Genomic DNA, 21,102 nt, shown 5'->3' on the forward strand with positions numbered 1-21,102 from the left:
TTCTAGGCACTGTAACCCCACGAACTGAGCTATGGTGGCTAGAAAGAGAGGTGTCAGCATCGTCCCGGCCGCGCATTGAAAGGAGGCATGCTGGTATTTCATTTCATCGCGCAGCGGCGCGCAAGTCGCCACCGTGATTGGTCGAGAGCGTTCGCCAGCCACTGGCACGGCACTTTTAGTCACTTGCTCGTGTGCTCGCAAGTTGCAACGTCTGTGCTTTGCCTATTTGGACTTGTTCGGGATCCATACATGCCAATGTGACCATGCCACAGTGATGGGTAAACAGCAAAAACACTGCTTTGCACCTGGATGCAATGCTGGATATTTCTCGGCCCGCAAGCAAGGGAAAAAAGTGTCTCTCTTCTCTGCTCCCTCTGACGATGAACGGCGCAAGGCCTGGGAGCGTGCGATTCCTCATGCTGACAAACCATTGGAAAAGAACTGCATTGTGTGCGAAGCTTATTTCGACTGAAGATTCATCATCCGTAGCTACAAGCATGTTATCAACGGGATCTTAGCAACTTGGGAAAAAGCTATACCCAAGGAGGGTGGGTTACGGAGTTTATCAACTGCCAAAGGACTTCGCGTCACTCTAACCAGCACCTTTTCCATCCGGCACTATGTCACAAAAATCTTGGGCAATAAATACTTGATTTATCTGCCAAGACGCGCTTGAAATCTTTTTGGAACTCTGAAGCAAATGTCTGGCTTGAATGATCCCCCTTCGCCGGCACAATTTTTTATCTCTGTGAATTGACTAAGTTTTTACAGTTTGGCAGTCACCCTCAAGTGGAAACATACCTTCTGGAGTTCTGAGTGGCCTTCCATGGCCGGGCATCCACAATAATTCAATAAAATTGCAGAATGAGCTGCTAGATGTGGGGTGCCTCAATGAGGTTCATGAAATTATTGTTGCTTGTGAAGCCCTTCCTGACCTCACTGATCTCAGTGGACGCAAAAGTGACTCCCGGGTCACGTATTACGTCAGTGGCTATGTGGCCCGGAAGACGGTGAAAAAGACGAAGTGCAACGAATGTAGCAGGTTGTTGGTTCACTCTGATAATTCCAGCTTGCTTCCGGCAGAATCATGCCTTTTTTACCCGTCCGAGTCCTTAAGAGACCTGCTCAAAGCTATGGAAGATGCATTCACCTATTGCTTCAGTTTCAACAAGTTGAAAAGTGACAGCATAACAGACCTTATCTTTTGCCTGTCTGTGAAGAGGTTAAATATGGTCGGCTGTGAACACCGCAAACTGGAAGTAACAAATCAGATAATTAGGTTCTTTACACTGACCAGAATGCATTTTCTCGTTGCTGGAGAAAATGCATCCAATCAAAAAAAAAGAGAAAAATTAAGTTCTTGAAGTTGAGAAGTATGACTTAACTGTCATAGTGTTAACTCAGCGAACAAGGTTGTATTTTATGTTATTGTGCATTACTCACACTGTGTTGTGTCTTGTGATTTTACTATTTTCTTGTTCACATTGTTACAAATCTCCCATAAACAACTGTGATGTCACTGTCTGGCTGTGTTTCGCATATGCAGAAATCAATTTTTTCGTGAACTGGTTTGTGACTGTATCAATGTTCGCCAATCAAATCTCAATGTCATGTGTGTATATATGCCCATTGTATCATCGCATATTTACTGTTCCTTTTAGTTGCCTTATTCACTTGCTTTAGGTGAGTTTCGTATAATTTGCAGTTCTCTCCAACCTTAATGCATATGTTGTGTTTATTTTTCATGTTGTTTTTCGCTTTCGTGAAAATAAATTTCTTGCTTGTAAAATCAGACCTTGACTGCGCAAGTCATGAAAATAATGGTTGCCGATACCTTTACGTGCATTGAGACTTCACGGAGAACACTGCGGCATCAAAATGAAAACTGCACGGACTTTGTTTTGGTGTCAAGCTCACGGCAAGTTGCTTGATCTTCTATTCTAAGCTTCGTAGCTGATTTACTACGAAGTGAACTGAAAACACTAGTTTTCAGTGCCAAAACACGTTGCAGCGCGCCACCAGAATATGCCAGGTAGACTTTGTTTTGCAACGAGAAACGACTGATACCCGCGTGCGGGCGTGAGGAGGGGCATTTTGAAAGCGACCGCAGTGCTGCCGCATCCGGATCAATTCTCGCTCGGTCTCCGGCGCACTGATGCTGACACTCTCTCCTAGCCACCATAACTACAGTGTACTAGAAGGGAGCAGTGGGCTCACTCTCCGGCGGAGGGTATGCAGAGGTACAGTGAACTAGAGCACTGTAGCAGAGGGGTGGCTCCAGAAATGTCACACGTTTGTGGTTCTCTGATCGCACGAGCGGCGGCGCTGGCATCGTCATCAATGGAAGAAGTTTGGGAGGGACGTTGCTGCTGAGCCGGTTGTAAGCCGGTCAAGTCCTGCAGAGCAACAGAGTTTGAGCCACGTTGTGTGGCTGTTGACATTGTTGCGCCTAGTTTTTGCCGTCAGCTTTGAGCGTTACTCACCACGCAAGATGACCGTATGCTTTACAGTGCATACTGTAACCATGCCGCGACAACGGCAAAACCACTGTTAGGCGCTTGGGTGTCTAACAGGCAACGTGTTCGTGAAGAGTAAGCAGGACCTGTCATTGTTTGGCGTCCTGAAGGATGAAAACAGGCTGAAAGAATTCGAGAAGAACTAGCCCAGAGCGGACAAGCTTTTGGAAGACACCAACACAGTTTGCAAACTCTACTTGTAACCACGTTTGTGCTTATTGATACGTGTATGGAACTGTCGCACCGACACAACTGAATTGGCACCCAAATGAAGAAGACGACAACGTGGTTGTAGTGGGTTGGACTTTGAAGCTTCTCCCGTTGGCCTGCTTCACTGTGCGCTCTTTAAGCCGTTAGCAAGACCAGCTCTCGGTGAATAAATCTTTCCCGTAACATCTTTTGGTGGAAGGTGCTGGGTCTTCACACAACCCGGCTCTGGAACTTCGCAGTGGACGCCAGCTTTGTCCAGCCAAGATGCCTGAAACTGGCACTCAGGCCTCGCCATCCGCGTCGGCTCCATCACCTGTGATTCCCCCCCATCTTCTCGACCCTGGCACGTTTTCCGGGACGGACAGCACGGACGTCGAAGAATGGCTCGCATTATTCGAGCGCGTCAGCAAGCACTACAGGTGGGACGAAACGCTTATGCTGGCAAATATTCTATTCTACCTACGTGGTACGGCACGCGCCTGGTATGAGACGCATGAAGAAGAATTAACCAGCTGGGACACATGCAAGCAAAAGCTTCGCGATTTGTTCGGTCGGTCAGTTGCTCGTCAGATGGCAGCCAGGCAGGAACTTGCGTCGCGTGTTCAATCATCGACGGAGTCGTACGTCACGTACATCCAAGACGTACTGGCACTGTGCCGGAAGACGGACAAAAACATGTCCGAGGCGGACAAGATCAGCAACGTGTTGAAAGGCATTGCTGATGATGCTTTCAACATACTAATGTGCAAGAACTGCACCACTGTCGACTCCATCATATCTGAATGCCGGCGATTTGAGCAAGCTAAAAGCAGGCAAATCACCCACCAAATAGCCAGACTACCAAACACTGCTGCGACTTTGTCTTGCAAGGATTCTGCAGCACCCCGTTCACTTGCCCCTCCTGCCAATATCGCAAGGATTGTTCGCCAGGAGCTGGAAGCCATGGCACCCGCTTGCTATCAGCCCCCTGCGCAAGACAACTGGGCAACAGTCTCGCTTATTCAAGCCGTCGTACCTCAGGAGTTTGCTAACCGGGGCGTCCAGGCTCCCCAGCCCGCCAGACTTATGCCGCAGCCCATGAGCACTCCCGTCCACAACGCTGACCACCACTCTGCTCCACTTGTCGCTGCGGCAGCTTCGACTCCTCGGTTTCCACCACGCTACCGAAATCCATCTGAGTGGCGCACGCATGATGATCGACCAGTCTGCTTTTCTTGCTCTCGAGTTGGGCACATCTCCCGCCATTGCCGCAACAGGTCGTATTTCTGGCCAAGCTTTCGTAATGTAGATCGCCGTCAGGACCGCGGACACTATTCGCAACCCGGTTTTCTGGATGCCCATATTCTGGACCCTTCAGCTCGCCGTTCATTTCCACGCTCCGAACCGTCCTACGCTGACGTCGTCGCCCAGAGAAACTGGTCCAGCCGCTCGCCGCCACCTCAGGGTCGGCCGTCACGCTCCACTCAACGCCGCCGCTCTCCGTCACCGGCTTATTCTGCCCATTCCCCGGGAAACTGACAAGTGCAGCTCCTGGAGGTGGCGCTGCGTTGACGACTCGGAACGAAAACCCTCAACCGGCTACAAATTCAAGACGCAATTTACTTCGGGTGTTCGTTGATGGCCACGCCGTTACTGCTCTAATTGACACTGGTGCCCAAGTATCTGTTATGAGTTCTACACTTCGATCTCGCCTGAAAAAGGTTCTCACACCAGCTATGTTCTCTACTGTTCGAGTTGCCAACGGAAGCCGAACATCGGTGCTTGGTATGTGTACTGCCCGCGTTACTGTTGCTGGCCACCACACTTCCGTTCTCTTCGCAGTCCTCGATGCTTGCCCACACGACTTCATCCTTGGAATTGACTTCTTAACCGCCCACTCCGCCCTCATCGATTGTTCTACCAGTATCTTACGGCTCGAATTGCCTTTGTGCTCCGATTTCACTCCTCCAAGTCGCACTCGGCTACGATCCGTGGAGTCTCTACGGCTACCGCCCCAGGCTGCTATGTACATTCCTCTGTCGCCCTTCCCGTCCGTTCCTGATGAAGACTATCTGGTAGCTCCCCTCATTGATTTGACTCTTACGCACCACATCGCACTACCACATCGCACTACCACATACTATAGTGGTTGTTGCTAACAACACGGTGCTACTTCCAGTTCTGAACTTCTATACGTCGACCCAAGTGCTTCCCCAAGGCATCACTTTAGCCGATCTTTCCACCCTTGATGAAAGTTCGATTTGTTCTTTTACACCTGACACTAAGACAATGACGAAACCTGTCATCACGTCGCAAAATAAGGCGTTCCTCGACAAAATGATATCCAGTGACCTCTTACCTTCCCAAGTTGCGGCGCTCCGGGGTGTTCTATTTTCTTACCTGAATATCTTGGACGTTGACGACCGTCCCCTGGGCCGCACAAGTGCCGTAACCCACCGCATCGACACCGGCGACGCCAGTCCACTTCACAAACGCCCTTATCGCGTGTCACGTGCTGAGCGCCAAGTAATACAGACGAAGGTCGAGAAAATGCTCAGTAAAGACGTCATTGAGCCGTCATCGAGTCCTTGGGCCTCCCCTGTGGTCTTAGTTAAAAAGAAGGACAACACCTGGCGTTTTTGCGTCGACTATCGCCACCTGAATCGGATCACCAAGAAGGACGTTTATCCTTTACCTCGAATCGATGATGCGCTCGAATCGATGATGCGCTCGACTGCCTCTACGGCGCCAACTATTTCTCGTCCCTTGACCTTCGATCCGGATACTGGCAAATTTCGGTCGACGACCGCGACCGCGAGAAGACGGCATTCATCACACCCGACGGCCTTTATCAATTCAAGGTCATGCCTTTTGATTTGTGCAATGGCCCGGCTACTTTTGAACGTATGATGGACTCTCTTCTTCGCGGTTTCAAATGGTCGACCTGCCTCTGCTATCTGGATGATGTAATAGTTTTCTCGCCCTCCTTCGAAAGCCACCTGTCTCGTCTCTCGGCAATTCTTGACGTTTTTCGTTGCGCTGGTCTCCAACTCAATTCGTCGAAATGCTCATTTGGACGTCGGCAGATTAAACTACTCGGCCACCTTGTTGACGCCACTGGTGTTCAACCCGACCCTGACAAAGTCCGTGCAGTCCGAGAATTCCCGGTTCCGCGTTCCACACAAGAAGTTCGCAGTTTTATTGGGCTCTGCTCATACTTCCGCCACTTTGTCTTCAATTTCGCGGATGTTGCTAGGCCCCTCACGGATCTCCTCAAAAGGAATGTGGCATTTTCTTGGGGAAGGGACCAAGAACATTCCTTCGCGTCGCTAATTACCGCCCTCACATCACCACCTGTGTTGGCTCATTTTGATCCAGCGGCTCGAACAGAGCTTCGCACCGATGCAAGCGGCCATGGCATTGGTGCTATACTCGCTCAGATACAGAATGGCACCAACCGTGTGATAGCCTACGCTAGCCGTCTTTTGTCGCAAGCGGAACAAAATTATTCCTTCACTGAGCGGGAATGCTTAGCCCTCATTTGGGCTATTGCGAAATTCCGTCTGTACTTATACGGACGTCCGTTCGCAGTCATCACGGACCATCATGCACTTTGCTGGCTGTCAACGCTTAAGGACCCTACAGGAAGACTCGGCCGATGGGCACTTCGATTACAAGAGTACATGTTCTCGGTTGTTTACAAATCTGGAAAGCTGCACAGCGATGCTGACTGCTTATCCCGGCACCCTGTTGATCCACCTAGCTCCACTGATTTGGAATCCGATGCCTGCGTTTTAGCCATCACTGACTTTCTGAACGTGGCTGACGAACAGCGCCAAGATCCATCGCTGCTCACCATCATTGACCGCCTTCAATCGCGTTATGCTGACCCTTCTCTTAGCAGATACCTGCTTCAAGACAACGTTTTGTACCGCCGCAACTTACACCCCGACGGCGCCGAACTTTTACTCGTCTTACCGCATCACCTGCGAAAGGATGTTCTGCGACAATTCCACGACGCTCCAACTTCTGGACATCTAGGAGTCTCCAGAACTTACGACCGCATTCAACGACGAGTATTCTGGAAGGGTCTGTACCGCTCTGTTCGCCGTTACGTCACATCTTGTGACCTCTGCCAGCGCCGAAAGAAACCTACGACTCCCCCTGCCGGTCTACTTCAATCTATTGAAGTTCCAGCCGAGCCATTTTATCGAGTGGGGTTGGACTTGCTAGGCCCTTTTCCTACTTCTACAACTGGAAATAAATGGATTGCAGTGGCCACAGACTATGCCACTCGGTATGCAATCACTCGAGCACTACCAACCAGCTGCGCAACCGACGTTGCCGACTTCCTGCTGTACGACATTATTCTCCAGCACGGCGCTCCGACTCACCTGCTCACAGACCGTGGTCGCTACTTTCTATCTCGTGTGGTTGATGATCTACTCCGATCTTGTGCTACCCGTCACAACTTCACCACATCTTACCACCCTCAGACTAACGGCCTTACGGAGCGACTAAACCGCACATTGACAGACGTGCTTTCCATGTACGTATCTACCGACCACACTGATTGGGACATAGCTCTTCCGTTCGTAACCTTCGCCTATAACTCGTCGCGTCATGAAACAGCGGGCTACTCCCCTTTTTATCTACTCTACGGACGTCATCCCTTACTGCCCTTCGACACACTGCTTTCATCAGACCACCCATCCTCCACCTCGTACGCTCAGGATGCAATCACCCGTGCCCTCACGGCACGTGCGGTAGCGCGTGCTCGGTTATCGTCGTCGCAGACAGCACAGAAGTCTCTTTATGATCGTCGACATAGAGATGCCGTTTTTTCTGCGGGATCTCTTGTTCTCCTGTGGCTCCCATCTCGACGTGTTGGCCTTTGCGAGAAACTACTATCGCGATACGCTGGGCCCTACCGAGTCATTCGTCAGGTCACACCTGTGACCTACGAGATTGCCGCTACCACAAACTCATCAGCTGCTGCTCCCAGAATGGAAGTGGTCCACGTTTCTCGTCTCAAGCCCTACAACGCCGACTCGCTCATTTAACAGGCACCGAGACGGTGCCTTACGGGCCGGGGTGATGATACGTGTATGGAACTGTCGCACCGACACAACTGAATTGGCACCCAAATGAAGAAGACGACAACGTGGTTGTAGTGGGTTGGACTCTGAAGCTTCTCTCGTTGGCCTGCTTGACTGTGCGCTCTCTAAGCCGTTAGCAAGACCAGCTCTCGGTGAATAAATCTTTCCCGTAACAATATTATTGATGGAAAAAAAGTGCGCATACCTCACCCATTGTCCACACCGAGGCTGTTTTCAACTTGTTTGGCTGACCAACTTTTGTGACCGAGGAGGCCTCCTTCATCCCTCAAGTCAGCTGTACAGCTTCATGAAAAACCTCGAGGATATTTTCACAGAATGTTTTTGCCAGAGTAAGCTGCACTCTGACAGCATTATGGACATACTGCAATTGTTCAGCGCAGACTCTCGATTGCGGTGTGCACGCAGCTACCCTCACAGCGAAAGTAATTACTTTTTACGTTGTCACACGTCTTCATTAAATGTGAAAGGACTGAACACTGACAATTAGGCAGGGAAGCGGCAGAGGGCGAAGCAGCTGAAGATGAGTCGTCACACATGAAGTGAATAAGGTGTGTAAATCAGTGGCTAGATGGTGTACTTCAGTTCTTGCAAATTAAGAGCTTCATGTCAGGAGCAGAAGCTTCGTGTGTATAATTATTGTAGTTTTTCACTATGTCGCTCTACATATGTCTAACATACGTGTATCTGCATAATTATGATTATTAATAACCCCCAGAAAACTGTTGTGCCATGGTCTACAACTGAAGCAGAACAAAAATTATTTAAGCACTACAATTTTACTTTATAATAAAGGCAGAAACCCAGCCAGCACGCCTGCATGTTAAAGCTTTTCTAGGAAGTAAACGTGCACTGTTTTCTAATTATGTCGTGAAAGCACGGGCATAACCTTGTTGCGAATTCTTTTTAGGTTCGGTCTACACAGCATGAACAGTACGTTTGGTCACTGTATCGAACCATATAATTTGTGGGATACATCATCCTTTTCGACGAGGTGTTATATTCGAGGAAACACGATGTGGCCTGAACAAATATAGTGCTTATCAGGAATGCTCAACTAACTCAAGCACACACCCTCCGAAACCCACACACACACACACAAAAAGAGCGTCACACCAGAAAGGAGAATGCACAGAATGCGCCGGCTGCCATCGAACTAATTTTCAGGAAGCTGTATCGCAAAAGAAAAGAGAAACACTGTGAAGCGAGAGTACCAGAAGCTCTTAATATAATCAGAGGGCAGTCAAAGCATGCAAGTTTATTACAAATATTGAATAAATGCACGTTCCAACTTGAACGAGTGGCCATTGGCGAGCAGCTTCTGAAAGTGAAGCTTCTATTGAAGATGCTTGTGGCGCCATCTCTCTTATGTGACGCTAAAAGCGTCAGAGTAGCGGCGAAGTAAGCCCACTGCCCTCTTCTAGTACACTGTACCATAACTGAGCAACTGAGTTTCAGCTTCGGATCATCTACGGCTCAAAAGCAAGCCAGTGGGAAAACAAAAGCAGGGCAGTCTCATTGCCATCACTATTTAGCAATGGCGGCGCCCATGCTGGCAGAACTGCGATAGTATAGCGGCGGTTTCCGGTGATTCTAACGCGTGTTTTAGACTTCGCTGACGCATTTTCAGGCTCTGAAAATGCACCAAAATGCTAAAGATTGGGTTTACTGCATAGCAATAAGTATCTGAGCTTGGAATTACATCGTAAATTTTTGTTGAAGCGGGACGATCGAAGAAAAAGTGTTAGTTGTGGCGACAATACTTATGCATTGATTCCTATGGACTGCTGACGGGAATCGTGTATTTTTCGTTGTAGCAAAAATTTTGTTAAAGCGGCGTTCGTTGTAGCGAAGTTCGACTGTACTTCAGAGTAAGAAAGTGCACTGGTCTATAACAGCTGAATAGAGAAATAGCGTCGTTTCAGTGGAACTTTAAAGCAGGATTGCTAACAGCGAAGGCTTGGCTTCAATTTCTTTTAGAGTATGGCCCGTTGAGGTGCTTATCACTGCAAAAATTTGATGTGCAGCATGTTGAAGACTTGCGAAAATATCTGCTAAACAACTAAGCTGGAACCAAAAGAGTCACGTCTTTTTACCAAGGCTTTGCTGAAACGTAGCTATTACAATTGAGCTTTAAATTTTGTTTGTACTACTTGGGAGACCGAGAAGTTACAGGGTTACAAAGGAGATCTTTGATCGACTAGTGCTAGTCTGGCACCATGCTTATGCGAGTTATTATTTTTACCAATGGTTCGGAAAGACACCACATATGCATCTAGGTCTGGCGTTATACTATTCGTGCTTAAGTCAAGAAGTTGCGGTGCGAGGCTCTTAACATGAAATCTTTGTGCAAACGCTGCACGCTGGATACATCGCAGTAAGCTGTCGCAGACGACTCCCGTTTGCTTGGCGAAAGCTTGACTGCAGCGCCGTGGTGGCGGGAACTGCAGCCGGCCACCTGCTCCCCAAAGGTGAAGCGGGGAGTTCAGAAACTGAAAAAAATACCTAGAAATGTTGGCACAATTTAAGCAAAGCAAGTGAAGCCGTTGCCATGTGTTGCCGCGAGATGGTACTAAATGTAGACACCAATGACAACACGACAACACGTTGTCGCTGCTCGCTCATCGTCACTTGGCACCTTTTGACGTGGCCTTTGAGCTTGCTCAGCACGTCAAAATACTGTCGCCGTCTTATGGCTGGCAACGGGCTGATGAGCTGCGGATGTTCTTTGCTAAAGAAACTCATACATACCAAGCAATCAAATTAATGCCACATGTTCAAAATTGTGTGTCACTGCTCCTTTAACAGATACTTAAGAACTTTCTAATCTCACACTATTCAAATCGGCTGACAACTTTCACATTAAAGTGTATGTCCCTTTCATTACTTCGAAAGCTGGTTAACTAATCTTGTCTGATATAGCAATGAAGCAGAACAAAAAACCGATGCCCCATTTATTCGCTTGTCAGCATGTTTTCAAACTATGGCAGGAGTTAGCTGAGACAATCCCTTATAGTATATATATATAGGCGTTGGGTTCATGTTATGGTCAGTGTATAGCTTTCTCTTCCGCCCATCCAGTATGTCTCGTGCTTATTGCCGTACTTGAGCTGCATCGTTCATTGCTGCTGCTGGTACCACTTGTTTGCTGCTTCTAAGACCCATTATGAAGGATTTTGCTATTGTCATGAGTAGGAGCCTCTCGAAGACAAAGACGACGAGGAAGTTGAGAGAAGTTGGAAAAAGGCATGAGTACGCGCACCATACAGCGAGGCTCGAGGCGCGTGACCCCACCGGCAATCGGCACGCAAGCAGCGATGAGCTGGCATTGTCGACATCGACTTGGCAGGAGAAGGCTGCATTGCCAGCAAATGCACTGGCGATGGGAGCAGCAGGACAGCAACTTAAACCTGTGACACGAACGTACCGAGAAGAAAAAGGAGACCTAGACATGCTTTGAGGGAGGCTGCTCGAGATACCGCCGCCGCGCACAGCAAGCGCCGATGTTCCTGGCGCAAACCTCCTTTAAAGCCAGCCGCCAAAGACAGTCCCCGAGTGGCCACGTCACCGTGCAGCATCGGGTAGCGCCAGCAGCCGCTAGGCCTAACCACCGAGACATCACCGTGTCACCTACATCAGATGAGGGTGACGACGGGCGACCACGTCGGCAGCGGCAAGGAACTGTGACGTTGGTCGAGAACCCCTAGAGTGACACAGAGTGACCGATCCCGGACATTGACAAGCCGGGAATCGGCTTAAGATAGATGCGAATCTTGAGCAGGACTACGAGGCTAGAGACGCCTGACCTTCACTAGGACGGTTTAGCGTGTAGCGCGACTGGAATGTAAGCTTATTGGGTTTGAGTTTGAATTTGAAGGTATTAATATTGGTTTTGTACATTTGTATATAGAAGGTGCACCGTGCAGACGTTTAATAAATGTGGTGTGTTGTTAATAGAGTCATGTCGCAGTTCATCGCCCGCAGCAGCAGCTTGTAATTCGTGACAAATTGGCGAGCCTGCCTGGATTTCATCCAGCCCAGTCATTGATTGTCAGTTGTTGCGATGATGTATTGAAACAAAACATTAAGAATTGTTTGAGAGCAAAAGCTAAGTAAGGAAGAGGGTTTAAAGTTAATCGTCGATGAAGCAAAAATGCGCTCAGTAAAAGCGGGAGTTAGTGAGGAAGGAGCACAATGCCAAACTTGAGGCAAAATGCGTAGAAGTGCAAGAAATATATACAAGAGAAAGGCAGGCACTGAAGTGGCAACTGCGATTGGAACAAGCCACATGTAGACCGAAAGAAGAAACGCACACAGAGGAGTTATCAACAAAAATTAGTGTGTGGTGTTTTTTGTTATGCTTCAGTTGAGTGTAAGGTTAGCGAGCATGAGTTCAATGCCAGCGAGACAGGTCATGTGAGCGATGAGTTGCAGGAAAAGAGATTAGATGCCGCATACAGTTGCAATAAGACATGGTTAGAGTAGAGGACGTGGATACAGTACAACAGTGCACGGAGGAAGTGAACGCGACCTATAAAGTTAGCCCAGTGACAAATAGCTGTTCGCAGATGGGCAGGCATATTGACAAAAAAAGCTTAACGCATTCACAAATCATGGTTGCAGAGGGTGCGAGAAAGAATGTGATGCTTCACACGTGCGTTGTCAAGTGCAATAAAGTAAGACAAAATAAGACAGCTGTGGACGCAGAAATAAACAGTGATGGGCACGAGGACGCAAATAGAGTTGTGTAAAGTTGCAGACGCATGAGACGAAAGAAAGCCACTCTGAAAGAGCTAATGCTATACTTTAATCATCGGGCAGGAAAACTATCGGGGCAAAAAACCTACAAAGCGAGAGGATGCTGCGGACGACAGCTGATTCAAAGAGGCGTCGGAGTAAAAGAAACAGAGACATCAGCTGTGTTGAGCATCCTAGACTGTCGGGCGCGAGTGGACGTAAGAAGAAACTAAAAAAGGATGCGGAACGTGAAAAGGCACAGATTGAAGTGTGTTGTCTGAAACTTGTAATAGAGTTCATGAAAAAAAGGTGGTCATGTGGAATCTGTGAAGGGGGTCGATAGATGACTTTATCGGAAGCTGAATTTTGTGCACAATTAGTTAGTCAATATTTTGAACTGTGAGTGCTGAACTCTTCTGTTAGTAAACTTTTCGAGTGTAGCCAAGAGTTTTACAGACTATAATACAGTGAACTTGCCGAACAGTGCAGTGCATTGTTAGGTGACGTGCTGGGGAAAGTGCTTTTTGGGGACTACTGTGAAGTGAAAGTCGAGTTAAAGTGAACACTTGGCATGCGAATACATGTGCAAGATCAAGAGAAAGAGGAAAGCAGTTTTTTAAAGAAAAAACTCTTGGAAAAGGGGGTGAATGTCATGAGTAGGAGCCTGTTGGAGACAAAGACGACAAGGAAGTTGAGATAAGATTGAAAAAAAATCACAGCATTACCACAGAGTGAATGATAATGAGTGGAGCGAAGCATTCGTGAGCCCGTTCGTTCTTACTTCCGTGCGTCCGGGCGACCACCTGTCCGTCCAGTTGTCTGTCCCTGCATCCGTTCATGAGTCCATCTGTTCCGTCGTGCGTCCATCTAGTGAACACTCCAAGTTCATTCATTCACTGTCTATTCAGACAAAAACAATGATTGCCTAGGTTGAAGGGACTAAAGGCAGATTACCTCTGCCTGACTAAGGTCCCTCCACCCATACATTTGCTCAGGCGAAGCGGAACAAATGATACAAATTTCATTTTGCTTTTGAATGAGGGGACTAAAAATTGAAATTCAACCAGTATAACAGATGTCGACACATACGTTTTAAAATCATCACCAATTCGCAGTACCAATATAAAATATATATATATATATATAAAAATGCAACAAGGAGAAATTTCTGACAGAATTACTAAGTACCATAGAGAAACACATTTAAAAAGAAAGAAATTGAGCAATTTTCATCTAATATGCAAAAGCACGAATGACAGAAAAGAAATATTTATAATAAATAATACAATTAAGGCTCCTTACAAGAAAGGAAGTACATCAACTTTTTTCTTCACACTGTTTTTAGTTTTATGTTCTTTCAAAAGTTCACGTACATAGCTATTTTCGTGGAGTAGATAAGGTATTTGCTATGATAAAGTTTGCTTACCATAAGTTGTTCTGAAAAAAGGCAATCGAAAACAATCAAAGCGTAGTTCATAGGGAGTATCCCTTTGGTAGCAATGCTTCATATAAGTGCCAATGGTGTTTCCTATTTCATTAATGACATATAAGCTGAGTTTAAGATTGTATAATTGGTAGACAGTAAGTATCCGAAATTTGCCAAAAAATGGAGGAGTATGTTCTCTAGGTTGCAGATTTTCTATGTAGCATACAGACCTTTTTTTGTAAAACTAACAGCCTGTCAAGATTGGTTTTTGAAGTTGTGCCCCAAATTAAAAGACAGTAATGTAGATGGGAATGAACCAAAGAATAATATAGCTGGAGCTTTAACCAGTTTGGAACTAGAACCTAAGTTTATTTAAAACCGAAATCGATCGAGACGTATTGGCATGTACTTTATTTATTCGAGGTGTCCAACTCAGGTGCTCATTAAAAAGTACACCTAAAAATTGAAACAAAGAGACTCGTTGGATTTCATTATTTTTAAACTAGAGAGAAATCCTGTATTCTTCACACTTGTTTTTGCTCCTAAATAAAATAAATTTCGTTTTACTAACATTCAACTGTAGTTGGTTTGAATCTAGCCAGTAAGAGAGTGAGACCAGGCATTCATTCGCTTTCTTCTCAAGATCTTTTAGACAACTGCCAGAGAAGAACAAACTTGTATCATCTGCATACATAACTGTAGAAGAAGCCACTGGCACATGAACGATTTCATTTATATAAATAATAAAAAATAGAGGTCCCAGTACAGAACCCTGAGGCACACCTAGTGTTACTGGTTTTAACTGGGAATTATACCCATGAAGACATGTATATTTTAAACATGAACACATGTATATTTCATCGTTACCAGCCGCAGTATTTTTATTTAGCCCCATAATAAAAGAATAGATCTCCAATTCACTACATGGCGACAGAAATAGAGAATTCATACAAGAGGAAGCTATGTATTCTTCAATGTTTAATTGCTTTGCGGAAGACGAATATGTACCAGAAGTTAAGAAGTATGAATTGAATTTATTTGACAAAGCCTCTTTATGTATGAGACACCATCAGTCAACAACGTGCTAGGAATGGTATTTTGTTCTTGACCAATTAGAGAATGTAATGTGTTCCAAACTTCTTTAGGTTCATCGGAAACAGCAAGGAATCTGTTTTTATAATATTCAGCCCTAGCTTTCTTGAGGTCAGAGTTTAACTTGTTTCTCACTTTCTTATACGCGTGAAGAAGCGCTAAGTCTTTTACATTAATAAATTGATGGTACATGATATCTCGTGCTTTGATTCTCTGATGTAACTCTTTTTTACCCATGGTTTTCTACTTTTTTTAAGCATTTTCGCATAACGTTTAGGGAAAGCTTCCTCGTAGCAACTCTTGACTTCTTTCAGAAATCTTTCATATGAGATGGTTGGGTTTTCTTCCTTGAGAACATTTGAACAGTCGACAAGCTCGATCATTGAGCGAAAAGCAGAGAGAGATGTTTCATTAAACCTACGATAAAGAACAGGAGCAGTACGAGTTCGGCATACTGTGTTTTTTTTTTTTTTTTAGCAGGAAAGATGCAGAACATGGGCAGGTGGTCACTCAACTCGCTCGCGAAAATTCCACAAATAACATTACTTTTAAAGTTAGTAACACACAAATCAATCAGTGTTTCACTTAATCCTGTAATTCTAGTTGGCAAATTTATTACAATTCCACGGGAGCATAATTCGATCAAGCTTAATAATTGATCTGATTGTGGAGTGTTTCTCAATATGTCAATGTTAAAATCACCAACAAGAACAATAGGCAACGTTTCTGTAGACACATATTCAAACAGGGAACTAATATATTCAAAAAAAGGTTTAGTATCATATAAAGGGGGGCGGTAAACCGAAGCAATAACTGTTCCCACGCTCTTAACAACAACGGATTCATAATTTTCCGTAAGACCTGAAAATTTGCCCAACACATCATAAGTAATACCATGCTATATAAAAATATATATAGTAATATAAATATAAATACCATCCTTAAATAAACAAAGAGGTTCCTCCACCTCTACGATCGGATCTATAAACACCTTCTGATCTATAACCAGAAAAGTGTACAATATCCTGATCATTCTGAAACCAAGTTTCCGTAAATGCCATGAGGCGATCAGCGCGCCGTAAACCCTAGAGGCGATCAACGAGCTGGCATTGTCCACATGGGCTTGGCAAGAGAAAGTTGCATCGCCAGCAAATGCACTGGCCGCGAAACAGCAACTCGGCAACCTGTGACACGGGCGTCCAGAGAAGAATGAGACCTCAACACGCTTCGAGGGAGGCTGCTCAGGATGCAGCCACCGTGCACAGCAAGCGCCGATGCTCCTGGCGCAAAGCTCCTTTGAAGCTAGTCGCCGAAGACAATCCCGGGGTGGCCAGGTCAAATTGGGCATCGCCAGCGGTCGCTAGCCCAACCACCAAGACACCGCCACATCACCGACATCAGGCAAAGACGACGACGGGCGAATATGTCGGCAGCGGCAAGGATTGGTGACGTTTGTCTAGAGCATCGAGAACCTTGAGAGTGACACAGCGTGACCGACCCCGGACATTGACAAGCCACAAATTGGCTTAGTCAAGTAATATCAGCGCGAATCTTTTGCGGGACTATGAGGCTAGAGATGCCTGACATTGACTAGGACGGTATAGCATGTAGCGCGGTTGGAGTGTAAGCCTAGTGGGTCTGAGTTTGAATATGAAGGTATTAATATTGTATTTGTACATAGAGAGTGTGCCGTGCAGGTGTTCATTAAATGTGGTGTGTTGTTAATAAAATCATGTCTCAGTTCATCGCCCGCAGCAGCAGCAGCCCGTAATCTGTGACAGCTATGCCTAGCATTTTTTCAGCTTGTTGTCACGCACTGCAGAGAAAACATTTCTTGCTACGATAACAGATGCTTCAAAAGCCAGGGAATGCACATTTAGGCATTTTGATTCCGCCACCTATGCGGTTGGCCTTGAAGGATTAGTTGATTGATGTTACTGTGCAAACCAAAGTCTAAAGAATAAAGCTTTCGTGTCGTTCATTCCTTCAACCTAGTCCTTCCGTGTTCACGCAGTTTCCTCGCAATGGCCAGTAGACAAACGTGAAAAATGCAAGAATTGACTTAGTACTTCAGTGTTCGCGTGGTTTCTTCGCAGTGGCCAGTAGACAAAATCCAAAACTACGAGGATTTCAACGTAAACTTTGGGCAGGACCCCATGATTAAAATTGCATGCAGATCGATTGCCATCGGCAAACCATAGCACCAAGGAATTTTTTAAGCCCTTGAAGCACACAGAGCTGGGCTTGTGCGTGCTTATAAAACAGCGTGAAAAAGGCACTGCACACACACTGTGTGCATCCCCATTCTATGTATTTTTTCGCGCTGTCTTCGCGCTATTGTCATCACATTATTAAAATCAGACACGTGTTATTTCCTGTGGCAGCCATACACTAATCTGGTTTTAGAACGTGTAGCAGGCCTTGTTTTGAGAGCTCTGTAAAGGCTAAATAGAACTTGTGAACTCATGGTTTACCCATGTGCAGTCTATCTGCACGAAATTCTAATCGTGACCCCCTGTCAGATGTTTACGGCAGTATCTTGCATAAGTAAAAGGTAATCTCTCATTTGCTGTCGCTTGTGTTAACTGACGTTGCCACCCACATAGTAGCCAAAACGTCTATGTTTTGTTAATTGTTGTATTGTATTGTTGCTTAAAACCCAGCCAACGTGCCTGTGACGTCAACACAAATTGGGGGACCTTTAAGCTTCGCCTTTAAGAGTTGAATGCGATAGCGAACTCTGGCCCCTAGTGCACCCTTCAACCGCTAAGTGCATACTTATTCATATGTTTTGTTACATACACATGCACGCACACAAACACGCGCACAGTACATTGGACGAGCATGCGCTATTATCGCCGAGTGGGCTCTTTTTCGTCTTATTGCTTCACCAATTCAACACCGCAAAAATTTTAAGAATCCGTCCAGTGCAAGTGTAGTTACAAACTTCTCTCGTCCCGACAAAAGCGCTGGAAGCTAAGCAGGGAGGGCTGGCATGGCAAAGAAACTATTGAGCCTTGTGACCTTGAGCACTTTTTTTTTGAATGCATGGCTTTTTTAGCGTGATCGCACACGCACGTGTGGACAAGTAGCGGCCTCCCACGGCTATCTCGGTAACTTGATGTTTTGGTCACAGATGCACAGACGATTTTTCCCTCACAACCAACAGGGCCAATGCCAGCGGCAGGTTTAATGCGGCACGAGCTCTTTAAAATTAATATACGCTCAATTTCTTCAACGTCATGGCTAGGGGGGTTCCTCCCTCTGTCTGCAGCTGCCTGCCAGCTTTGCTCAGGGGAATGTAAATGTCTACGCGATATACACGACAATAGATCGAATGATGCAAACAGTTTTGAATATGGTGCGAGGGACCCAATCATTTTCTCCTATTTGTTATTGGCGGTATTAATAGGTGAATAAAAGTATTCTCATCCTGCAAATAGGGATGTGCACTTCCCTTTGGAATGTGGGTGCAAGCAATGGTCAGCATAAATTTTCTCTTTTATTTAAAACCTTGATGTCTTGTGAGTAACGATCACCTAACATCACAAAAATTTCTATTCTGAGAAGCATAGAGTTTCTCACAATAGCAAACTCTATGATGCTGAGAAGGACTGAACATCACTTATCACGACATAGGAAGTCTGCAGGCCAGAACAGTTATCCGGGAAAAAAAAAAAAATCTGTACGCTGTAAATGGCCGAGATCTGCGACATGCTGTTGGCTGCTGGAGAAAAAAAATTGACAAGAAATGCGGATGAATCTAATGCACCCATGATGGCGAATATACAGGACTTTTCACTGCATGTCAGGTCTTGAATGCACGTCTGAACGAGGGGAAGCGCTTGTGTGGGGACTGAGTGGTGAGGTATGCAACTGTGGTGAAAATGTCCACTGCAGGCCATGGACGTGCGAGTGGTGACGGCTAATAAGCGCCTGTACCCGGGTGACGTGCTGCTCATGCTGAATGGCGTGCCCGTGGACACCATGGACCAGAATGGCTTGAGAGCTGCTTTGGCAAAGGCCGTCAGTGAGCTGAATGTCACCATCGCGCCCATGTCACCGCTGCGCCTCCGAAGGCCCTCGTATACGCGTCTACACGAGACTGTCGTGACGGATGCGCGAGAGCCATCGACCAAAGCCAACATCCAAGCTGCGCCGCCACTTAACCGTTGATGGTAGTCGCCGCTGAAAATAGTGCAACAACGTAGTTATTGCAAACCCAATAAACCAATCGATCATTTTCTCTTCACTTATGGCAAAAAAACAAAAACAAAAGAGTGTCATGGAAGAACTGGTTACCGTCCTTCTTAGAAAGTGTATTTGTTGCTTGGATTAGAAATTGAATGCTCAAAAGCCAACCCTAATGCAAGACTCCAGTGCCTGAGTGTGGCACTTGCACCGTTTTGGTAAACTTAATGAGTCATCATCTCTCTTATTTGCCAGTCGATGTTTTTGGCTCCCTAAACCGTGCGGCACCTAAAGTGCCTCAGTGATCTGAGCTGATCACGTTATAATGCGTAAGACTCCGTCTTGTTTGACGAAACAGCAAAGTCTTATGTTTTGGCACCCTCTGATGGTATGACGACGTGCCAAAATGATGCTATTAAGCAAAAATCATGTTATTATTTGCATCGTTCACGTTTAACAGTTTGCCAAAACGTATCTCAGAGGCCACACGTGCGGTATATGCTCCCCTAGTTGCTTCGACGATCCAAGATGCTCACAACATTTTAATAAACTTGATTTTCAATAATTATTCTTAAGGTTATTTGCCTCCATTTTAGATAACATTGTTTTTCGTTGTCCTATTCATCAACATAGCACTTGAACAAGAACTACTCAAATATATTTTTAGAAAGGAAAACTAAAAATTAATGCTCAACATTGGCTTGCGAGAGAAATGAGTGTCACCCATACTCGTGCTATTAGAAACTGACATCCTTCATTTCATTTCATTTTATTTCCTTAAAGACCCCTTGCGGGGCATTACATAAGGGGTGGGTACATAAAAATTGAGCAGAAAACAATCGTTTGTCCTAAAGTGAAAGATGATTAGTGATACTGGTTGTGAAGGTAGAAGTACAAGTAATAGCAGGAATGTCGCCTGAAAGGCCATTCCAGGCAACTACTGTGCGAGGAAAAAATGATGTTGAAAAAGTAACGGTGCGTGCACGTGGGCGTGCGACTTGAAGAGGATGATTAGTTCGTTGAGAGATGTGCGCTGGGGGAACAAAATAAGGTGGCGTGCGCATCGAGCTGTGAAAAAACTTATGAAATAACGAAAGACTGGCGATACGGCGGCGGAGGGAAAGGAGGGGCAGTTGAAGTTCTGCCTTTAGTGAAGATACGCTGATGTCATGGGAGTAAGAATTATTTATAAACCTAGCGGCATGGTTTTGAATACACTCAAGGGCGTCTTCAAGATAGGCCTGTTGCGGGCTCCAGATTGGGGAAGCATATTCAAGTTTAGTTCTAACAAGGCTTTTGTAAGCTAATAATTTTACATTTCTAGGTGCGTTACGTAGATGACGTCGCAAGAATCCCAATGTTTTGTTTGCCGATGATATGACTTTCGTGATATGCAAACCCCATGAAAGATCGTTGCAGAGTGTGACCCCCAGATATTTAAAAGAATTAACAGTTTCAACTGGAACATTACTGATGGAATATGGAAAAACAAGTGGAGAACGGCGGCGGGTGAAGGATAAGGCTTTGCATTTGTGAGGGTTAAGTTCCATTAGCCAATCATCGCACCATTGTTTTACATTGTTAAGATCACTCTGTAGAGCTAATTGATCAGAAGCGTTACAAACAGTGTGGTAAATAACACAATTGTCGGCAAACATTCAGATTTTACAGGATACATGAGTTGGGAGATTGTTAATAAATATCAGGAATAAAATCGGGCCCAGAACCGACCCCTGCGGGACACCAGATGTTATCGGAAGTGAAGTAGAGGTAGCATTGTTAACAAAGACAGCTTGAGTGCGGTTACTTAAAAATTCACGGATCCACTTTAGGA

General features: G+C 45.8%; 1 protein-coding gene across 1 annotated transcript in view; it reads left to right on the forward strand.

The window, feature by feature from the left end:
- Positions 1–19,329, forward strand: part of LOC119163325 (uncharacterized) — a 186,174-nt gene extending 166,845 nt beyond the window's left edge. Inside the window, exon 12 of the mRNA XM_037415300.2 lies at positions 18,978–19,329. Within this exon, the coding sequence (XP_037271197.2) occupies positions 18,978–19,253 (276 nt within the window). The 3' untranslated portion in view covers positions 19,254–19,329. The remainder of the gene's footprint in view (positions 1–18,977) is intronic.
- The last annotated feature ends 1,773 nt before the right edge of the window (positions 19,330–21,102 follow it).

Source organism: Rhipicephalus microplus, chromosome 9 (genome assembly GCF_043290135.1).
Source record: "Rhipicephalus microplus isolate Deutch F79 chromosome 9, USDA_Rmic, whole genome shotgun sequence".
NCBI classification, from domain to species: domain Eukaryota; kingdom Metazoa; phylum Arthropoda; class Arachnida; order Ixodida; family Ixodidae; genus Rhipicephalus; species Rhipicephalus microplus.